The sequence below is a fragment of the Dipodomys merriami genome, unplaced genomic scaffold (genome assembly GCF_024711535.1).
Source record: "Dipodomys merriami isolate MVZ:Mamm:240054 unplaced genomic scaffold, mDipMer1.0.p SCAF_26, whole genome shotgun sequence".
Lineage (NCBI taxonomy): Eukaryota > Metazoa > Chordata > Mammalia > Rodentia > Heteromyidae > Dipodomys > Dipodomys merriami.
The window spans coordinates 2583126-2604058 of record NW_027204048.1 but is presented as its reverse complement, the minus strand read 5'-3'; the positions used below and the strand labels follow the sequence as shown (position 1 = coordinate 2604058).

The window sequence follows — 20933 nt, the reverse complement described above, 5'->3', positions numbered from 1 at the left end:
AGAAAAGTAAAAAATACTTCAAGATACATTGTATTCATAAACTGCTCTGTTGAATGGCAACTCCTTTGTACAACTACTTAAAGATAAGTTTCAGAAGTTCTAAAGAAAAAGAAAATAAAAATAATAGCTTATAAGGAAAATGTGTACTCATTGGACAAGTACAAGAAAATACCACTCTCCCCGCCCCCCACCTGCCTCGCAAATTAATAAGCCCCAGAATTAAAACCTGGAAGCAAAGTGAATATATGTCTATAGAGGAACAACTTGTTTAATAAAGACACATATGTCACAGGCTAGAATGAAGTTTTCCTAATAGGATTGAAATCTACATAAAGATTATATAAGAGAAACACGACTTGCCTAGAAAGGTCAGTAATATCACTTCTGTAAAACTACCATCTTAGTCCTCAAAAGAAGAACACATCCAAAAAGCAGTCTGAAATTGAAGGAATACATTCCAGGTCATTTAACCCGGAATGTGCATGTGTGGAATCAGGGACCATGAAGAAGAGGAAAGAAAGTAGAAAGATCATAAAATGCTTTGTCAGTCTGCTTTTTGTTAAAAATACCTAGGAAAATAAACCCTGGTAGCTCACATCGGTAATCCTAGCTACTAAGGAGGCTGAGATCTGAAAATGGCAGTTCAAAGCCAGCCCTGGCAGAAAAGTGTCTAAGACTTTTATCTCCAATTAACCTCCAAAAAGTTGGAAGTGGAGCTGTGGATCAAGTAGTAGAGTCCCAGCCTTGAATGAAAAACCTCAAGGGGACAGGGCTCAGGCTCTCAGTTCAAGTCCCAGTACTGACAATTATACATACAAATACAGGGGAAACTTTAATAACAAAAACAAAGCAAAAATTTATTTTTGTTATTTTTCTCATAATTTCAGAGATTTCAGTCTGTGATCCCTTACTGCTCTCACTTTGGGCCTGTGGTGGCACAGTACATCATGGTAGCTGTGTGTAGTGAAGAAGTCCTGATCACTTTATGGTGGCTGGGAAGTCGAGAGGAAGGGGAGGGGCTGGGGTCCTATGATCCATCCCCTTTGAGGCCACACCCTCAATGACTTCTTTGTGCAGGTTCTACCTTCTACAGCAGCACCACAGTCAGGCAGCTGAGCCTTCAAGTCTGCCTTTTGGGAACGTTCAAGATCCAGGCTATGGCAAACACCTGACTCCCTCTCTGTCCAGTGTGCATGTTATCTCCTTTATGTAGGATTATACACACATGTGTGCATTCACATGGAGTTAGTGTGGAAGGGAGAAGAGAAAGCTAATGCTACAACTAAAATAATGATGTGGAGGAATGCATAAAGCATTATTATAGCCAAAAAGAAGGAAGCTGAAGGTAATATGCAAATAAACATTTTCTTTCTGTGTTCCAATAACAAAGTCCCCACATTCTTTTTTTTTTTTTTAGTCCCCACATTCTTATATGTTTTGCATGAGCAAGAAGAAAGGACTGTGTGCTAGTCACCTAGAAGTGACAATCAGGTGTGAGAAAGCCATGGCAGGGAGAAAGATGTTTAGTCTTTTTTGCACATGTATTTTTGCATTTTTCTATTTTATTTTAAAATAATCTTAAATTTTTAAAATTTACAAATAGCTATTCCTTTTTTATTGTCTGAAAAGGAAAACCTAATAATTATAGGGTAGCAATTGTTTTCCTTAAAAAAGCAAATAAGTTGAGAAGAATGACAAGGATTCAAGGCATATATGTGACCAAAAAGCAGAAGTTAGGAATTAGTTGTCAGCCCCAGGTGGCTCATGCCTGTAATCTTATCTATTCAGTAGGTTGAGTTTTGAGGGTCACAATTTGAAGTTAGCCCAGGCAGGAAAGTCTGTGAGACTCTTATCTCCAATTAACTACCAAAAAGCCAAATATAGAGCTGTGGTTCAAATAGTAGAATGCTAGCCCTGAACAAAAAATCTCAGGGACAGTACACAGGCCCTGAGTTCAAGCCCCAAGACTGGCACACACACACACACACACACACACACACACACACACACACACACACACACACACACACACACACACACACACACACACACACACACACACACACACACACACACACACACACACACACACACACACACACACAAAAATAGAAACATTCAAACAATTGGAAAGGATTAGAGAGAAAAACAGCTCGTGAGAACAAAGGAGAACCAACATATAAATAATTGGTACTCTTGACATGCTATCCATGGTTTGTAACAAAGTTTGTAAGGAAAAGGCAAATATACTAAAGACTGAAAGGGCACACTGAATTCCAAGGAACACTGACATAAATAATAAAATCCCTAGAATTTTGTTTTTCTTTATGTAATACTGAGATTGAACCCAAGGCTTGTGCCTGCTAGGCTTGTGCTACTGAGCCCTTTTCTTTTGCATTTTGTTTTGGAGATAAGATCTCATTAACTTTGCCTGAGCTAACCTCGAACTTGTGACCCTCCATCCTCTGCCATCTGAATAGCTGGGATTAAGAGAAACATGCCACAATGCCAAGTCTGAAAGCAAGAAATAGTATGCTTACTTCAGAGATAAGGAGTTATTTGTGTTTTAACCTTCCTTCATCACCAAACCCCAACCAACCAACTAGACAGCCAACAAAAAACAAATGAAACAAAATGAAAGACAACTTTTGACACCTAGTTTTTTTTCTTTGAAAAGTGATTTGTGCATGTACAGAAGAGCAAATATAAACAAAATAAATTAAGATTTGGAAGAACCGATTTCACTTTGAGTCTCTTCCTTAGGAAGCATGGCTCAGTTGGTAGAGTGCTAGTCAATGAGTGAGAATGTCAGGTGCCGAGTTTGAGTCCTGTTCTTGACCAAAAAAATATAAGGAAACAAAAGGAACCACTTTCTGACTCAGAGGCATTGAGGTTTTCTTCACACATTGTGGTCTCTCTGCTAAGAGCAATGACAATGAGGACTGCATTAAAGAATGAGTTCTCCACCAAGCTCTCCATCAAAATTTCTGGCATTTTCTTCAGAGATATTGACATCCAGTAAGCAAGCTTGATACTGACGCCTTCCAGGTCCATAGAAGAATCAATGAACTCAGTCAGGACTTATTTTTCTCCCTCAGTTGGCCCTTCCATGGCTGTGTGTGTGTGTGTGTGTGTGTGTGTGTGTGTGTGTGTGTGTGTGTGTGTGTGTGTGTGTGTGTGTGTGTGTGTGTGTGTGTGTGTGTGTGTGTGTGTGTGTGTGTGTGTGTGTGTGTGTCCCAGTCCTGGGGTTTGAACTCAGGACCTGAGTTCAAACTGAGTTCAGGGTGCTGTCCTTGAGCTGCTTTGCTCGAGGATAGCACTCTACCACTTGAGCCACAAGAATCAATGAACTCAGTCAGGACTTATTTTTCTCCCTCAGTTGGCCCTTCCATGGCTGTGTGTGTGTGTGTGTGTGTGTGTGTGTGTGTGTGTGTGTGTGTGTGTGTGTGTGTGTGTGTGTGTGTGTGTGTGTGTGTGTGTGTGTGTGTGTGTGTGTGTCCCAGTCCTGGGGTTTGAACTCAGGACCTGAGTTCAAACTGAGTTCAGGGTGCTGTCCTTGAGCTGCTTTGCTCGAGGATAGCACTCTACCACTTGAGCCACAACTCCCTGTCTGGCTTTTTGGTGGGTAATTGGAGACAGTCTCAAGGACTTTCCTGCCCGGGCTGGCTTCCAACCGTGATCCTCAGATCTCAGCCTCCGGAGTAGCTAGGATTACAGGTGAGGACCAAGGTGCCTTGCTAGTCCATGGCTTCTTGGATGAAAAGTCATTTTTCCAGTCTTGTCACCAGGATTATTGCACATGAATAGGTCTGCAATTATCCATTACTGGACTCCTTACTGCAGATGTGGATATTATGCACCTTTGTAGCATATCAAATTATTTTTATGAGATCTTCACTACTCCTTCATATGAAGAAGAATCCATCTGTGGTCACTGACCTCTCTCTTCTTTCTCGTGCTCTCTCTCTTTCTCTGTCTCTGTCTCTCTGTCTCTTTCTGTCTATCTGTCCGTCTGTCTCTCTCTCTTTCTCTCTGTCTCTCTTGCTCTCTCTCTAAGACTTGCATGCCCCACTTGGTGGAAGCTCCTTTAGCCTGGTTTCTGGAAAATGAAATCAACAAAATTGGCCATTGCAAACATGTAATATGAATGAAAGAGAAATTTATAAACTGATAAGGTTTGGGGGGCTGCTTGTTATGTAGCATAACATAGCTCAAGCTGACTAAAACTTCTCAAAACTTAAGGGACTTGAAACCTGATTTGGATCTATAAGCTTTTGCTGAAGGACTCAATTTATTAGGACTTCTGGAGGGTAGTCAGTAATTGCTGATTAGCTTTCCTTCATGTAAAATTCAAGTACAGGATATCTTAGGTAAGCTAGATCATCCAAGTTTAGCACCCTAGAAGTATGTTGAAAACAAGTTATTCTGGCTGGGTATGATGGTGTATGTCTTTAATTCCAGCCACTCTGCAGACTGAGGCAGGAAGATCTCAAGTTCAAGGTTAGTCTGGGCTACATAGTAAGACTGTTTCAAAACAAAAACAGGCAAAAAAATAAAGACAAACAGAAACAGTCATTGGAATGATTTAGACTCATTCAGCACCCTGAGTCTATGGTTGAGTTACAGCCTAGTACCTGTATTCTAGCTAGATGCCTGGAAAGAAATCTAAGGTCAGAAAACACTGTGGGGCGTGGAGTTGGCACTTCAGTATAAGATTCTTCAGAGTTCTCAGTGGAGAAATGGTGGAATGTCACAAAAGGGAAGAGGCTGCAATAGCAATGGCAGTTCTGAAAGGTTCAGTCTTGTTTTTCTTCTTTCCTTATGACTCAAGCTGGTTCAACAAGGATGGTTATTAGTCTGTGTACAGTTGCTTTTTTTTTTTTCCGGTGGTTGTTGTCTCTTCCTAAGCAGAATATGCACCCAGAGTTCCCCTGGAGAAATAGTTGATTTCAAAATGTGTTGGGAATCCAACTGCAATTAAGTGTTGATGGATTCACCAATGTGCAGCAGCCCTTCAAAGATGACAGGCTGTGGTTTCCTCCTGGGATGATCTCCCCGGGTCCCTTGGCAACAGTGCTGGTGGGAATGGAATGGAATAGTTAGTTGAATCTTGAATGGCAGATACAGTAGCTGAGTAAAAGTTGCATTAAAAACAGCCCAAGGCTTGGACTGTGGCTTAGTGGTAGAAGGTTTGCTTAACATGCATAAAGCCCTGGACTTTATTTCTTAGTACCACATAAACAGAAAAAGCCTAATGTGGCTCAAGAGGTAGAGTGTTAGCCTTGAGCAAAAAGAAGCTAAGGGACAGTGCTCAGGCCCTGAGTTCAAGCCTCGGGACTGGTTAAAAACAAAAAACAAACAAACAAAAAACAGCACAGAGGCTGGGCATCAGTGGCTCACACCTGTAACCCTAGCCACTCAGGAGGCTGAGATCTGAAGATCATGGTTCCAAGCCAGCCTCGGCAGGAATGTCTGTGAGACATTTAGCTCCAATTAACCATCAAAGAGATGGAAGTGGAGCTGTGGTTCAAGTGGTAGAATGTTAGCCTTGAACAAAAAAAACTAAGTGATAGTACCTAGGCCCTGAGGGCAAGCCCCAGTACCCCTTCTTACTCCCTCCCCACAGCCAAGAGCAAGAAATTGACTTCTTCCTTCATATTCTGGCTATCATACTCTAGATAGAGTAGGTTAAAAACAAGGGCCCCACAGAAATGATTCTGGTAATTCATTTGGGTGGCCTCAAGAGCTCTTCTTATTTCCCCCAGAATAAACCAAGAAGGATAAGCTCAGCCCCTATAAAACACTTTAACATTTAAGAAAACCACTAGGATGAAGATACTGTTTTTATGACAAGAAATTGTAGAGGGTGGAGGTGACTGGCAGGGTCATTAAGTGGTCCCACATTGTTGGGACAGCCTTGGCCCCTGGAAAGAGAGGCAGTGGAAGGTAGTAATTAAGAGTATTGCTTTTGTGGGCAGGATTTGGTATCTTGACTGTTTTGGGACTAATTTTGCTTTAGTGTACATAGCCTTTCTAGGTACCAGTATATTAAAGGCTAAAACAAAGACAAGCCAAACCAAATCAAACTAACCAAATCAAAACAAAAAGCCTAATTTACACAGTGACTGAAATTTTTTTTTCCATTGCTGGGGCTTGAACTCTGGGCCTGGGCAATGACCCTGAGCTCGTTTTGTTCAAGGTTAGCACTCTACCACTTGAACCACAGTGCCACTTCCAGCCTTTTCTGTAATTAATTGGAGATAAGAGACTCATGGACTTTCCTTCCCAGGCTGGCTTTGAACCTCAGTCCTCAGATCTCAGCCTCCTGAGTAGCTAGGATTACAGACATGGAGCCACCAGCACCTGTAAACTTTAAGTGAAATAATTCATGTGCCTAATGCACTGCTAAATCAATACTTGAGCACATGAGTAGTACTGCTGAATATTTTAGTTCCTGGTTTTATTAGGGAAAAGTAAAAATGAAAGGTTGTTAGAGTTGCTGTGTAAGGAAGATTGGGTGTGATGGCTTCTGCCTATGATTCAAGCTACTTGAGAGGCAAAAGTTATGGAGGATCTGGGCATTGAATTATGGAGACTCCATCTGAATCAGTAAGTTGAGTGTGGTGGTGGCTATTGTGAACACAGCTGTGTGGAAGGTGTGTTAGGAGGATCTTGGTCCTTGGGCACAAAACAGAGATCCTATCTGGAAAATATCCTTAAAGCAAACAAGGTTGGAAGTGTGGTTTAAGTAGAAAAGTGCCTGCCTAACAAGCCTGAGGCCCTGGTGCTTTAAACTCTAGGATGCCTAAACAAACAAACAAAAAACCCACACACATATACAAACAATTAATAGAGTTACAAAAAATAAGGAGATGGGATCTTTAGGTCAGATTTGATTATTACTAAGGGGTCATAATGAAATTTTTTACCGTGAATACCTGTGTAATAAACTTTGGCAACAAGATACTACATCGGTCATGTTGCTAGGGAAACTGGAGTTGAAGGTACTTTCTAGAATGTGGTGACAGTTGATGTCCACAGGGGTGTCAGAGAGCATGCCTGGAGATGAACAGAATAGCAGTGATGTTCATGATTGGCCAAATTTCTGAACTCTCTTATCCTTAGCTTTGTAGCTGTTTTTTTTTCTTTTTATCAGTTGTGGAGCTTGAACTCAGGGCCTGGGTGCTGTCCTTGAGCTCTTTTGCTCAAGGCTAGCACTCTACCACTTGGGACCACTGCTCCACTTCCTCTTATTCTTAGCTTCTCTACCCACTTACTCTACACCTTCCCCTTTACAGCATGCTTATCAGTAGCTCCAACACTCGAGCAGCTGTGGGCTTGCCATCCTACCTCCCTGAAAGCTACCCAGACTACCCAGGGCAGGACCCTGTACCTGCGATGCAGGCTGTCATGAAGCAGGCGATGGTTCCTGCGATCAGGGCTCTCACTGCTCCTGAAGCGATGTCACGTTTCCTGCAAGGTGCTATGGATGCTGGGAATTACGGAAAGAGTAGGTGAAATTCATGTTGAGGCTATTGATTAGAAATTAAATTTGTGGCCTTTGCAAATTGCCTCAGGGCTGGAGTCTCGTGTCAATGGACAAGAAATAAGCCTGCCTCTTTACATCTTTATAATAATAATTTAAATAATTTAAAATATAAACAAATAAATTACATTAATAAAAGAAATAAGCCCTAAGCTTCTTCCAAAGACCTCACAGAGCAGGGAAGACATGACAGAGCACATGCGTTGTAAGAAGGGACCAGCCAGCAAGATAATCCCCAGTACGGCTCTCACCACAGCAGACATTGAGATAAATCATAGCAGTTTCCCACTGGATTTCCATTGGCCCTCAATATAAATCTATTGACATTGGCACACAAGCAAAATCCATTTGCCACCCTTAGGTTAGGAGAGTATATTCTTCCTGAGGTAATTTGGGTGTACACTGGGAAAATACATTGTAGAAGAGGACCTTTGTTGAAGGGCTGTATTCTCCTTGACACAAATAACACTGCAGACCAAGATGGAGATCCAAAAAAGATTACATTATATCTGTTGGTAAAGAATATTCTTTTCAGGGCTGGGAAGGTGGCTCAGTGGTAGAGCGCTTGCCTTGCATGCCAGAGGCCCTGAGTTCGATTCCTCAGCACCACATAAGCAAAAAGAAAAAAGCCAGAAGTGGTGCTGTGGCTCAAGTGGTAGAGCGCTAGCCTTGAGCTGAAGGGCTGAGGGACAGCGCCCAAGCCCAGAGTTCAGGCCTCACGACTGGACCCCCTCCCCCAAAATAATATTCTTTTCACTTACTGAGTCCACCGATCACGATTCCTAGGGAACCCATATTGGCAAAACCACACAGGGCATATGTGGCAATCGTCTCCGATCGAATCTGTAAGGAAGCATAGGATACTGATGGATATGTGACCTAATCCAGCTAAAGGAATCAGACGGCCCAACTTGGCTTCATATTTTGCCTTCAGTATTAATGTTGACAAATAAAGGCACAGTGGGTAGTATCAATTATCTAGCATTGCCTCGAATCTCCCTTGTCTCTCTCCCCTTGACATGAAAAGGGGATGTGTGGATTTAGAATTAGTGTTTTTGACATCTGGAAATACTAATTCACACTCATTGATTCCATCTATTATTCACTATGACCTGGACATCTGCTTATATAACATTCCAGGTACAGTACTAGTTGCTGGTGATGTAAAATTGGTCCAAAGAATACAGTTATTTGGGACAACTTATCCAGAATATGTAAAGAACTGCTGTTACTCCATAAGAAAAGCAAACTCCAGGGAGAATAGATGAAAACATTTGAATATTTTATAAAAGATATGCAAATGGCCAATCAGCACATGAAAAGAGGCTCAAGATCATTAGTCACCATGGAAACAGAAAGTTAAAACACACTGAGCTACCACTATTCACTTACTAAAATGGCTAGAATTGAAAAAGACTGAGAAGATTAAGTGTGGCAAGGCTGTAAAGAAACAGGGACTCTTACATGTTGTTGGTAGGGACATTAAATGACACAAGCTGTTTATAAAAACATAATGGCAGATTAGCCCATACTGCCTTTCTAGGAGAAATAAAAACACATGCCCACAAAAAGACTGTTCATACATATTTATAGCAGCTTTTACTTATAATAGCCTCATGCTTAAAACAACTCAAATGACCTTCAATAGGAAAACAAACTGTATATATGCATAAAATAGAATACTGCTCTGTAAGAAAAAGGAAAGCAATATTTACAACAAGTGAGTCTAAGTGACTCATACTTGTAATCCTATTCAGTGGGCTGAGATCTGATTATAATGGTTTGAAATAATCCTGGGAAGACAAATCTGAGAGAGTCTTATCTCCAATTAATGAGGCAAAAGCCAGAAATGGAGACATGGTTCAAGTGGTAGAATGCCAGCTTTGGGTGGAAAAAGCTAAGCAAGAGGCTAGGCCCTGAGTTCAAGCCCCAGCATCATCATCATCATCATCATCATCATCATCATCATCATCATCATCATCATCCTCATTACACACACATACACACACACACACACACACACACACACACACAAGAGTCCACACTTTGAAAGTGAGCAAAATAACTGTATTTTGGATCTTAAATGTCTTCCAGTAACTCCCACGTCAAAGGCTTTGACCCCAATGTAGTAGTGCAGAGAAGGTGATTGAATTCTGAGGCTTGTGGTCTCATGATTATATCAATCTACTTATGGATCCATAGTTTATTGGATTACAAGATAGGGCTTAGTGAGAGTGGGCCTTCTCTTTCACTTTCTGGCTGCCTTAAAGTAAGCCACTTTCCTCCACCATGTGCTTCTACCACGATGCTCCACCTCATTACTAGTCTAAAAGCGACCAGACTAAGCAATCCCCTTTTTAAAGTATCTGAGTTCTTTTTAAATCTTTTTGGTCAGTTGTGGGACTTGAACTCAGGGCATAAGTGCTCTACTTGAGCTCTTTTTGCTTAAGGCTAGCTCTCTACCACTTTGAACTACAGCTCCTCTTTTGGTTTTCTGGTGGTTAATTAAAGAGTCTCATGAGGACTTTTCTGCCCAGAGAAGCAGATACTAGCTTTGAATCGTGATCCGCAGATCTCAGCCTCCTCAGTAGCTAAGATTACAGTCATGAACTACTGGCACCTGGCTTGATTTTTAAAGTATCTGATTTCTTCAAATAACTGGTTTACTTCATTTTTTTGTCATAGAGAAAAAACACCATCAGTAATGTACAGTATAAAAAAAATCAGTTACCTGAGACTGGATCTTCAAAAAGCTGTTGACTATATAGTGCCATAAGGGAAACTGAGAATTATATGAATCAAAAGAAAATTCCCAGACATCACAGGTGATTCTTTAGACTGTGGTCCTGGTGTGTATGTGCCTCTGTTTCTCAGCTCTGACCACAAAAGGGAATGGCCAGATGCCTACTTGGAAGTGAGAGAATGTCCCTTTTAATAGGGGGCAGATGGAAGATGGTTGTACGAGCATACATCTGGCCCTCTGGCTCATCCCAACAGTCAAGGGTACTGCTTAGGACCAAGCTCAGGTCCTAAGGATCTCAGGTCCTGCTCAGGACCATACTCCTTCAGATCAAAGGATTGACTATAGAATGCTCTGAAGATTCAGCAAGCTAGATTGTGCATCACAGGCAGACCTAATCTAGCAAAGGTATGCATACAACTGGGACAATAATTTTCCAATATCCTGAAAAATCCTGATGTGGTTAAAAATACAAACCAAACAAATGCTACTTTCACAGTTAGTGATTTTTTTCCCCCTCCCTTTGTGCTATCTGGAGTTTTGAAAGCCTACATTTAAAAATTGAGTGTTTGTGGCAAGGTTTTTGTTGATGACAAGGCCCTTCTTCTCCCTTGTGGTTTCTGAGAACTCTCATGTTGAATTCAAACTATGTGCAGATATCAGGCAGGAAAAAAAATATTGAGTGTTTGTGCAGTCCACAGTTCCTGGAAAAGTTCATCTTCATCTTCTACCCTTTCTAGTGCTTTTCATTTAGTTCAATTGGCTTCAAAGCTTATTAAGAGACTGGGGAGAGAGATGACACAAAGGGCTTTCATTTCCTCTTTCTATATGGGGATAGGGCTGCACAGATGTGGCCACATGTGGCTTTATAAGGAGAGGAAAAGGAGGCCATGGTGACTCCACTTAGCTTTTGTCCACACACATGAAGCATTATGTAATGGAAAGAGATGCACTACATTAGGAAAATAATATACCCTACAGCTCTCATTGTGGGCAATCAGTGATGCTATAGGAGAATGAATGGGCACTGGGGTCCTACTTCTAATGGCAAAAAATTGCTAGCTGTGTTTATTAGCAAGAGATGAGTTAGATGGATTTGTGGCATGCTATGCAGTAGAATAATATGTCACAGACAAGGATATGGAAACATTATTGAGTGAGCTGTGTGTTCCAGGAGGAAGAGCTGGGGACAGAGAAAAGGGGAGGATGACTTACTTTCCTGTCTATATCTTGTGGTATTATCTTGAATTCAATACCACAATACATATTACATGTAAATTAAAAATGACAGGGAAAGAGGGTGAGCAAGCACAGTCATTATATTCCATGCACGTTATGTTAAAAATTGAACTATGTGGCTTTAGGGTAGGGATGGGAGGGGGAAACTGAGGGAGAATGATTAAAGTGGTGACATTGATTAAGATGCATTATACTCATAAACTGACATGGAATTGTAATCTATTTGTACAACCATCTAACAAAAACAGTAGCAATAATCGATGCATTGCATTCATAAACTGACTTACAGAATTGAAACTTTGTATGACTACATCATCATCATCATCATCATCAAATGGAGTTGGATGCTGGTGGCTCATGTCTGTAATCCTAGCTACTCAGGAGACTGAGATCTGAGGATCATGGTTCATAGCCAGCTGGGGCAAGAAAGGCTGTGAGACTCTTATCTCCAATAAATCACCAGAAAACCTGAAGTTTCCCTGTGGCTCAAGTGGTAGAGTACTCACCTTAAGCTGAGGAGCTGAGGAACAGCACCCCAGCCAGGAGCTCAAGCCCCATGACTGACAAAAATAAAATAAAATAAAATAAATAAAATGAACACTCTTAATATTATCGTTTGTGTGTATGTGTGCTGTTAGTGGGGCTTGAACTCAGGGCCTTTTTCACTCAAGGCTTAGGCTCTGCCACTTGAGCTGCAGCTCCACTTCTGGCTTTTTGGTGACTAAGTCTCATGGACTTTCTTCCCAGACTGGCTTCAAATTGTGATCTTCAGATCTCAGCCTCTTGAGTAGCTAGGATCACAGGTGTGTTAAGAAAGAGCCAGTGGTCTTTGTTGCTTTGTATGTCCCTCCTCCACAGTAGAACCCCTGCTTTCACTGTATTTGATGTCGGTATAATTTGTGGAGGAGAAGGGGAAAAATAAATCGTTTAAATAGGGATACAGATGGACCCATTGCAACAATGAGATGTACAAGTCATTATGTCGAAAACGAACTTTACAACTTTGGTGGGGGGGGAAGATTGGGTGGGGGGCGGGGGGGGGGGGAGGATGGGAAAGGCTGGGAAGGGGAAACAAAGGAGGAGGCTACAATGCTGGATAAGAAATGTACTCATTATCTTGCCCATGTAATTGTAACCCCTCTGTACAGTATTTTCACAACAAATAAAAAAAAAAAAAAAGAAAGAGCCAGTGGTGGCATACACAGGGACTCAACGAAGCAAAAAGGAGGAAGCAGGAAGATCCTAAGTTTGAAACCAGTATGGACTAAACTAACAAGGGCAAAGTCTTGAGTTCAAACCTCAGTTGGTAGGGGAGGGTGGAGAGAGAGAGACAGAGGCAGAGAGACACACAGAGAGAGGAGTAATAAATTCTCAGTATGTGGGTACTAGGTATACATTCTGGCCCAGGTCAGCAATGGACCACAATTGCAGTGGATTTCATGGAGTTTTACCTCAAGGACCCACACGGGTGTTTTAGTCTTGTGGAAGATATTCTAGGGCAATGTTGGGATACATTCCAACACTCATTGGTAATCAGAAATGGCTGGGACTGGAGTGGAGATCAGAAATTTGGAGTCCTGAAATGCTGTTCCATTGTGGCTCCACAACAGCATTGGGTTTGTGTTTCCAAGGATGCCTGTTTCCATCACTGGGCTCACCCCCAAACTGAGTCACATCCTCAATTCTGTCTTCACCTTTCCCAAGGCTGGTCTTTTCACAGAACCACTTGGCACAGTCAGAACTGGCAACTTGCTTTACTCATTAACAAAACTATTTTCTTCTGGCAACTGGTAGTTGGGGATAGAACACATTTCACTTCATTTGGCCTATTGTTTATTTTTGGCAGGGAAAGAAACTGATTTAAGTGGCATCCAAATAATGAGGATAATTGGCTAGGTTCCACCATAAGCTTAGCTGAAGAAAAAACATGTGACAAAGGAGACCTGTTGAGACTTTATTCCTTGGAGATGGGCTGGTCAAAATGCCCCCAACCACAAAATAAAAGCAAGGATTGTCCTGCTGTAGGCTGTTACACTTGTGAAATGTACAAGAGAGTACTGTATTTGCTTACTTAATCTTGAGGACATTGGGATGGTGGTGCTGCTTGGGTCGTGAGGTTACAAAGCCTGGGCAGAATGCTTTTCTTCTCCTCTCTTTGCAAAACCCAGTACAAGCCCAGGACATTAGCATCCAATGGAGGCTTTCAGTGAGTAATGGTGGTGGTGAGGAATGTTTGGTCTTTCCCTTGGAGATTCCAGGTGGGATCATTCTGTTCTTCAGGGGAAAGAAGTTTCCAATTTCCTCATCCACCAGACTCAGGAAGATGCAGTGTATCTCTTTCCAGGCAATTGAACTGAGCCTTACTTTTCCTCTCAGCCTCTTGGACAAGAAGCAATGATGTCTTGCTTGCTATCTTTTGAGGATGGCCAGGACAACATAAATTTAGGCAGTTTCTCAGAGCTCATTAAAATCCCTTGACCTGGAAGGTCCAGGTCCACTTTCAGTTGACTATCTCAGGTATTTTGTCATTGTCATAGAAAGCTGACTAACAGAGAGCTGTATGGTATGTCCAGTGCTATGGTGTCAGTACCTACCACATTGTGCATAGAAGGGATTTGATAGATATTTGTTGATTGACTCTAGTCTTAGCTCGTATTGGTGTCTGTAGTTCTTTATTTTTTGTCGGTAATGGAGCTTGAACTCTGGGCCTGATTACAGATGTGAGCCACTGATGCCCAGTTGTAGTTCTTAAAACTAAATTATATCGTACTGGGCTATGGTGGCTTGCACCTATAATCCTAGCTACTCAGGAGGCTGAGATCTGAGGATCATGATTCAAAGCCAGACCAGGCTGAAAAGTCCAAGAGATTTTTATTTCCAATTAATCAGAAAAAGCCAGAAGTAGAGGTATGGCTCAAATGGTAGAGTGCTAGCCTTGAGTAAAAAATCTAAGCAAGAGCATGAGGCTCTGAGTCTAAATCCCAATATCAGTGTATACACCCAAAAGAGTAAATAATCACAGTAGTATGGTCTCTCTCCTCTCAGTGCATATATCTATCAACCCCCCCATTATCATTAAATCAATGTAACAGAAAATTATAAGGTCCTATGTACGTTATAAGCTCCACAAGAGTGGGGATTTGCTGATGGTTTGGTTCTGATATATCTGATATACCTCAGTGCCTGGTTCCTAGGGGCTGCAGTAGCCACGTGACGAGGGTGCTTCTGTGATGAGGAAGCACACTGGAAAATCAGACTGTGTACTCACCGACATATATTGCTGCACACCATCGACAAACTTGGGTCCGGCTGCTTTCCTCAAATTGATCAATTTGGAGAGGTGCTCATAAGCCACAAATTCATTGAAGAATGTCTTATAGCCAAGGAGCTTGGCAAGCATAAAGCTGTCTTGCCAGTCAACTCCCATCACGAAGGAAAAGGGCATGAAGAGGTAGGAACAGATGAGCTGTGAAAACCATAGGTGGATGCTCTATTAGAAGAATGATTTGCTTCTAGTTCTCCTCCCTCTTCCTCAGGGACAAGATGGTTCCTGTCGCCTCTAGCTTCTTTCAGGGACAGAAATGCCCTCCTACACAGCTGTTCATCTTTGTCTATCAGGAGTAGCTAAAATGCTTTCTTCACCCAAACTCACACTGCGCTTTGGTCCCCATTGTAATGACGTAGAGGGGTGGTGAGGCCCTGGAGGTGGACGAATGACTTTCTCATGAGATTGAATATATTTGTTCCTCTGGAATATATTAGTACTCAAGAGAACAGGTGGTTATAAGGTGAGCCAAATCCTTTGTCCCCCAGTAGCCCCTCCTTACTTGTGCCCATTTGCCTTTTCTGCCTTTCTCCCATGCATGAAATAGTACATGGCTCTCACCAGAAGTCAGGTAGATGCAGCCACCTGAGCTTCCTTTCTCTCCTTTCCTTCCTTCTCTCCTTTCTTTCCTTCTTTTTTTCCTTCCTTCCTTCCTTCCTTCCTTCCTTCCTTCCTTCCTTCCTTCCTTCCTTCCTTCCTTCCTTCCTTCCTTCCTTCTTTCCTCTCTCCCCCCCCCACTCTCTAATTACCCAGTCAGGTATTCTATTATAGCAACCTAAAACAGACTTGGTCAGAAGTTAAGACTGGAACTGGATCCCTTAGAACCTGGATTCTTGGGGAAGAGGTCAGAAAAAAAAAAAAAAAAGAATGACTGGGGGAAGGAAAAGCTGAGAGAAACTACTACAATGTGTGAGAGTAAGTACACCATAGGTAGTTAGGGAAGTCTGTCCACAAACTTATTTATGTATTTTTTCTGTGCTCCAGTTCTGCGGCGTGAACTCAGGACCTGGGTGCTGTCCCTAAGCTTTTCTGCTCAAGGCTAGCACTCTACCACTTGAGCCACAGCTCCACTTCCGATTTTGGTGCTTAATTGGAGGTCAGAGTCTGATAGGCTTTCCTGCATGGAGTGGCTTTGAATTGAGATCTTCAGGTCTCAGGCTTCAGAACAGCTAAGATTATAGGCATGAGCCACCAGTGCCTGGCACACATACATATTTTTAAGCAAAGAAATGCAGGAACAAGGGGCTGGGAAGGTGGCTCAGTGGTAGAGTGCTTGCCTTGCATGCATGAGGCCCTGGGTTCGATTCCTCAGCACCACATAAGCAGAAAACCCAGAAGTAGTGCTGTGGCTCAAGTGGTAGCCTTGAGCTGAAGAGCTGAGGGACAGTGCCCAGGCCCAGAGTTCAGGCCCCACAACCAACACCCCCTCCACCCCCCCAATAAAAAAGAAGGGCAGGAACAAAACAGAGGGTAGAAGCATGGTAGAAATTATACCTCAAAACTCAGCTGTGGGTAGTCAAACATGTTTCCAAACCAGGACAGGGCTGAATTCATGAAAGACAAGAGGGCCAGGAAGGCAATCAGATTGACAGCAATGTTTGCCACCAGAGGGATGGATGAGGACGCTCCTTGCGTTGCAGCTTCTAGGAGGTTCCTGGAGTCACTTTACCAAAAAGTAGCAATTCCAGAATTACTAAAATGTTGTTGGTAGGTGGAGGCCACAGGGGTAGAAATGGGAGAACATGAGGTCATTGGGCGAGAGGCCAATCTCAGGCCTGTACCTTGGTCCAAGTGCTCATCTGATTCGTGAAAATCATGACAGGATTAGAATTGTTGAATTTATGTAATGGGAAGATGGGAATCAAACTGTTCCATTTTTTTCTTTTATTAGGGGGAGGGTGGTACTGGAAATTGAACCTAGGACCTCACACCTACTAAGCACCTCAATCAACCACAATGTATACCCCTATCCCAAGAGTATTTAAAAAAAAATTGAAGGCATTGATAATCAACTTGGGTAAATGATTTAAAAATAGCATAGGTTTAAAATTTTATCCATTAAAAGTAGATTTCAAAGAGTGACATTATTTATAAACTGATTTGTTGAATGACAACCCCTTTGTACAACTACTTAAAGATAATAACAATAAATAAGTTTTATTTAAAAGGTAGCTTTCAGGGAATATAAAATATGGCATAAAATTTCTGAACAATGTATGAAAAGCTTGTATTATCAATACCTCCTTTAAGAAATGTAATGTCAGCTTGGGGCTGGTGGCCCACTCCTATAATTGTAGATATTCAGGAGGCTGAGATCCAGAGGATCATGGTTTGAAGCCAGCTGGGGCAGAAAGTGTCTATGAGATTCCATCTCTAAAATAACAAGCAAAAAGCTGAGTTGAGTTGAGGTGTGGCATAAGTGTAGAGTGCCAGCTGAGCAAGTAAGTCTAGCAAGTGCAGGCCTTCAGTTTAAACACCAGTATCAGAAAAAGAAAAGTAGAAAAAGAAATGGAATGCCACATCATTTTTGAATCCCTGTGTGCTTCACTTTTCACTTTAACCTCAGAGGTGCTTATCTCCCCTAAATTCTGCTTATCATTCCCCTTCTTTATAGTTCTCCTACTTGGTGGTATCCTTAAGTAATACACTATATAAATCAGAATGGTCCCTAACTTTATAAGTGGATATACAGGTTTAAGATCTCTTATCTGCTTTCAGATTTCAGATTTTAGAGTACATGTATTAGAAGATATCTTAGAAGTGAAATAAGCTTATGTTTCATATATACTGTCATTTTGTTTTGAAGCATTTTGGACTTCCTGAGTTTGGGATGCTCAACCTTTACTTGTATCCATGACAACTTGCTATTTCTGGTCATGACTAATGATGCTATTTCTGTAAGAAAATAAGGGGTGATTCTCAGACACATGTTAGTGGGTGAATTGTTATTTAATGAAATACTTCCTTTTTTCATTCACAGGGCAAAAGAAAACAAGCAGCTTCCTTATGCTATGAGGCACTTCCACAAATGGTCATTCTAGGACTTTCTATCGGTCTTAATGAAACTAAGTGTAGATGAACTATGCTGTATTTACAATGAAGTATTTATCATAAGCACTTAAAGAAATGTATCGATACTCACGAATTTAGACAGGGTTTCCCTCCAGCTTTGAAACAAGATGGTTTTGGTAATGTCTAAGTAGTTACTGGGAAATTAAATTTACTCAAATACCTTGATTCACTGTGGTTTCCGGTGATGGAACTTTTGCTGTCCTTGGACTTTGTGGTGTGGCTCTTAATTAGTCTGTCCCACTTACCCATTTTCCATTTTCATGGCATTCTTGAGGGTTATTTTGGGTTTCTCAGTCTCAGGCCAAAAGAGTTTGGCAACAGCTAGTGACGCAGGTGCTGACATGACTGAGGCTGTCAACAAGTGGGTAGATGACACCTGTAGTTGCAGAAGAAAAACAAGGAGCATGCTTGGCTTTTCCCCTGACTTAGGGAATGGTCCAAAAGCCTCACAGAGAAGGAAGAGATAGGGCAGGACAGACAGAGGATATGGGAGGAATATCTGTCAATTGAAAAATCTGAGGCAAAAACACCAAGCCATTGTATATTGTAAGATCTTTCAAAGACGAGTTTTCAGCCTCTCTTTTATTATCTCTTTATTTTCTTTTGTGTGTGTGTGTGCCAGTATTGGGGCTTACACTCAGGGATATATCCTCTCTTGGCTTTTGTACTCAAAGCTGGTGCTCTACTACTTGATCCACACCTCTACTTCCAGTATTTTGCTGGCCAATTAGAGATAAAAGGCTCTCAGATTGGTTTGCCTAGGCTGGCTTTGAACCTTGATCCTCAGATCTCAGCCACCCACAATCTAGAATTAGAGGCATGAGCTACCAGTGCCTGGCAAGGTAATTTCATCCTATGATGTGATTGAATATAATTCACACTTTGGTGGCAAGAACATGAAAGTGAACCCCAAACTCTTTGGGCTCACTACATCCAAATGTCAAAGCAACTGGAAGCAACTTTTGTGAGCCATATTGCAAAAGGGGTGTCTTGTGACTTCCTTTTCTACCGGCAATGGGAAATCAAAAACAAAGAAAAGAAAGAATAATAGTAAAAAAAAGAGGATGAATTTTGCATAAGGTAAGTCTAGGACAGACTTACCCCAAAAGAGATATATGCACCCAAGACACTTCCAGCAATTGTGGCGAAGCCAGCTGTCATGATGGCATGGAGTTCTGACTTGGTCACGTGTGGTAGATATGGTCGGACCAATAGTGGAGACTCTGTCTGGGGACCAAGAAGGTGATTAATGTGACTAGATTAATGCTATCTTTATTTATTAATTTTTGTGCTGGTCCTGGGACTTTAACTTAGGGCCTTGGGTGATGACCCTCAGCTTTTTTGCTCAAGGCTAGTGCTCCACCACTTAACCACAGCTCCACTTCTGGCTTTATGGTGGTTAATTGGAGGTAAGAGTCTCACAGACCTTCCTACCCAAGCCGGCTTTGAACTGTGATCCTCAAATCTTAGCTTCCTAATCTTAGCTAGGATTACAGGTGTGAATGCTAGTGCCTGGCAGGATTAAATCTCAGGGGTTTATCCCAGTCTACTCAGTATTTCATTTTCTAAACAATATTTGAGAAGCAATCTCAGAATAGCCCAGAACAGGTATGAGCCACTGGCACTTGTCTTACTATTACTTATTTGTGTGCTGATACTGGGCTAGGACTCAGAGTCTCATAATCTTGCTTGTTTTGCTTTCTAATTCTTTTGTTCCAAGTTGGCACTCTACCACTGGAGCTACACTTTCACTTCCAACAATGGGGTCATTGTAAACTTAGGTCAATATGACTATATAGTCATGGGTAAATCTTCCAATTTGTGAAGCTAGTTATGAAGTGTCTCTACTTTCTCTAGAATTGGGCTGTAGGAGGATGTGGTGCATGTTTCTAAGAGTTGTTCAAGATATAACTGCTGGTGGCTCATGCCTGTCATAATAGCTATTCAGGAGGCTGAGATCTAAAGATCACAGTTTGAAGCAAGCTGGAGCAGTGAAGTCCCTGAGACTCTTATCTCCAATTAACCACCCCAAAGCTGGAAGTGGAGCTGTGGCTCAGAGTGGTAGAGTGTTAGTGAAAAAAAAAAAAGTTGACCAAGTAACTGTCCAGTGTCCTGGCCTCAGGGTCTTTCCACCTTCCAGCTTCATCTTTACAATCTGTTTCCTGAGGCCTTGGGGAAACAGAGACCAGTGTGCATGCACATAGACACAAAATGTACCAGCAATAACAAAGATCAGGAGTCACGGGTTCATTTATAGTTGGCAGGCAGAGACCTCAGAGACCTCTCCCGCACTGGTATGTGGGAAGGAACCAGATAATTGTAAGAACATGAATCTTATCAGTCCTCAGTGTAGGGTTCTCCATCAGTTAAGAGCAGCACTTTTAGCATATTAAGTATCAAATGGAGCACCACAGGAGCCTGGGTACAATTTTATAATTTTATCTTCATTATTTCGATTGTTCTGTAAGATTGAATGGCCATGCCTCAATTTATAGACTCAACTGGAGCCCGCTATGCAAGCCTGCTTACCTATAGGTACCACCAATCAACTCAAGAGGGCAGCCTAATTAGTCCTGAGAGATTTTATGATTATAATTGTTACAATTTCATCTCCTACGGAAGGAAGTATGCTCTCCTTCTCCTTCCCACTCAGGACAGATCTGGGGCCAGTGAGCCAGGCTTCCCAGGAAGGTCACCCAGCCTGCCTCAAACAATGGTAAACCTGGGATATGGTGGCACGGGTGTTTCTGGGTGACCCTTGTTTTGCTTCAAGTCCAGTTCCTTTGGACAGTGGTACTGGCCACCCTCCCACGGGGCATCATTGGTGTGAGATCCCTTTCCCTCTGGAGCTGCGCGTCCTGAGTGACGCTCGATACCTTTTCCCATGTATCCACCTTTTTTTTTTTTTTTTTTTTTTAAAGAACTGTTGCTATTTTGAGGGACTGCTCTAGGCCTCATATTCTTTGCTTAGAGGCCCAAGAATAGTGATTTGTGTGGTGGGTCATGAATGT

The 20933-nt window shown here is 42.0% G+C and overlaps 1 protein-coding gene across 1 annotated transcript in view; it reads right to left on the bottom strand.

Moving 5' to 3' along the window:
* Positions 1 to 2646: 2646 nt before the first annotated feature.
* Slc28a3 (solute carrier family 28 member 3) overlaps positions 2647 to 20933 on the bottom strand; it is a 77116-nt gene continuing 58829 nt past the window's right edge. The window contains exons 11-18 of the mRNA XM_070035438.1: positions 19024 to 19149; positions 18168 to 18298; positions 16345 to 16513; positions 14794 to 14991; positions 8308 to 8389; positions 7394 to 7492; positions 6939 to 7059; positions 2647 to 5076 (exon numbers count right to left, since the gene is read on the bottom strand). Coding sequence (XP_069891539.1) covers positions 4950 to 5076; positions 6939 to 7059; positions 7394 to 7492; positions 8308 to 8389; positions 14794 to 14991; positions 16345 to 16513; positions 18168 to 18298; positions 19024 to 19149 — 1053 coding nt within the window. The 3' untranslated portion in view covers positions 2647 to 4949. The remainder of the gene's footprint in view (positions 5077 to 6938; positions 7060 to 7393; positions 7493 to 8307; positions 8390 to 14793; positions 14992 to 16344; positions 16514 to 18167; positions 18299 to 19023; positions 19150 to 20933) is intronic.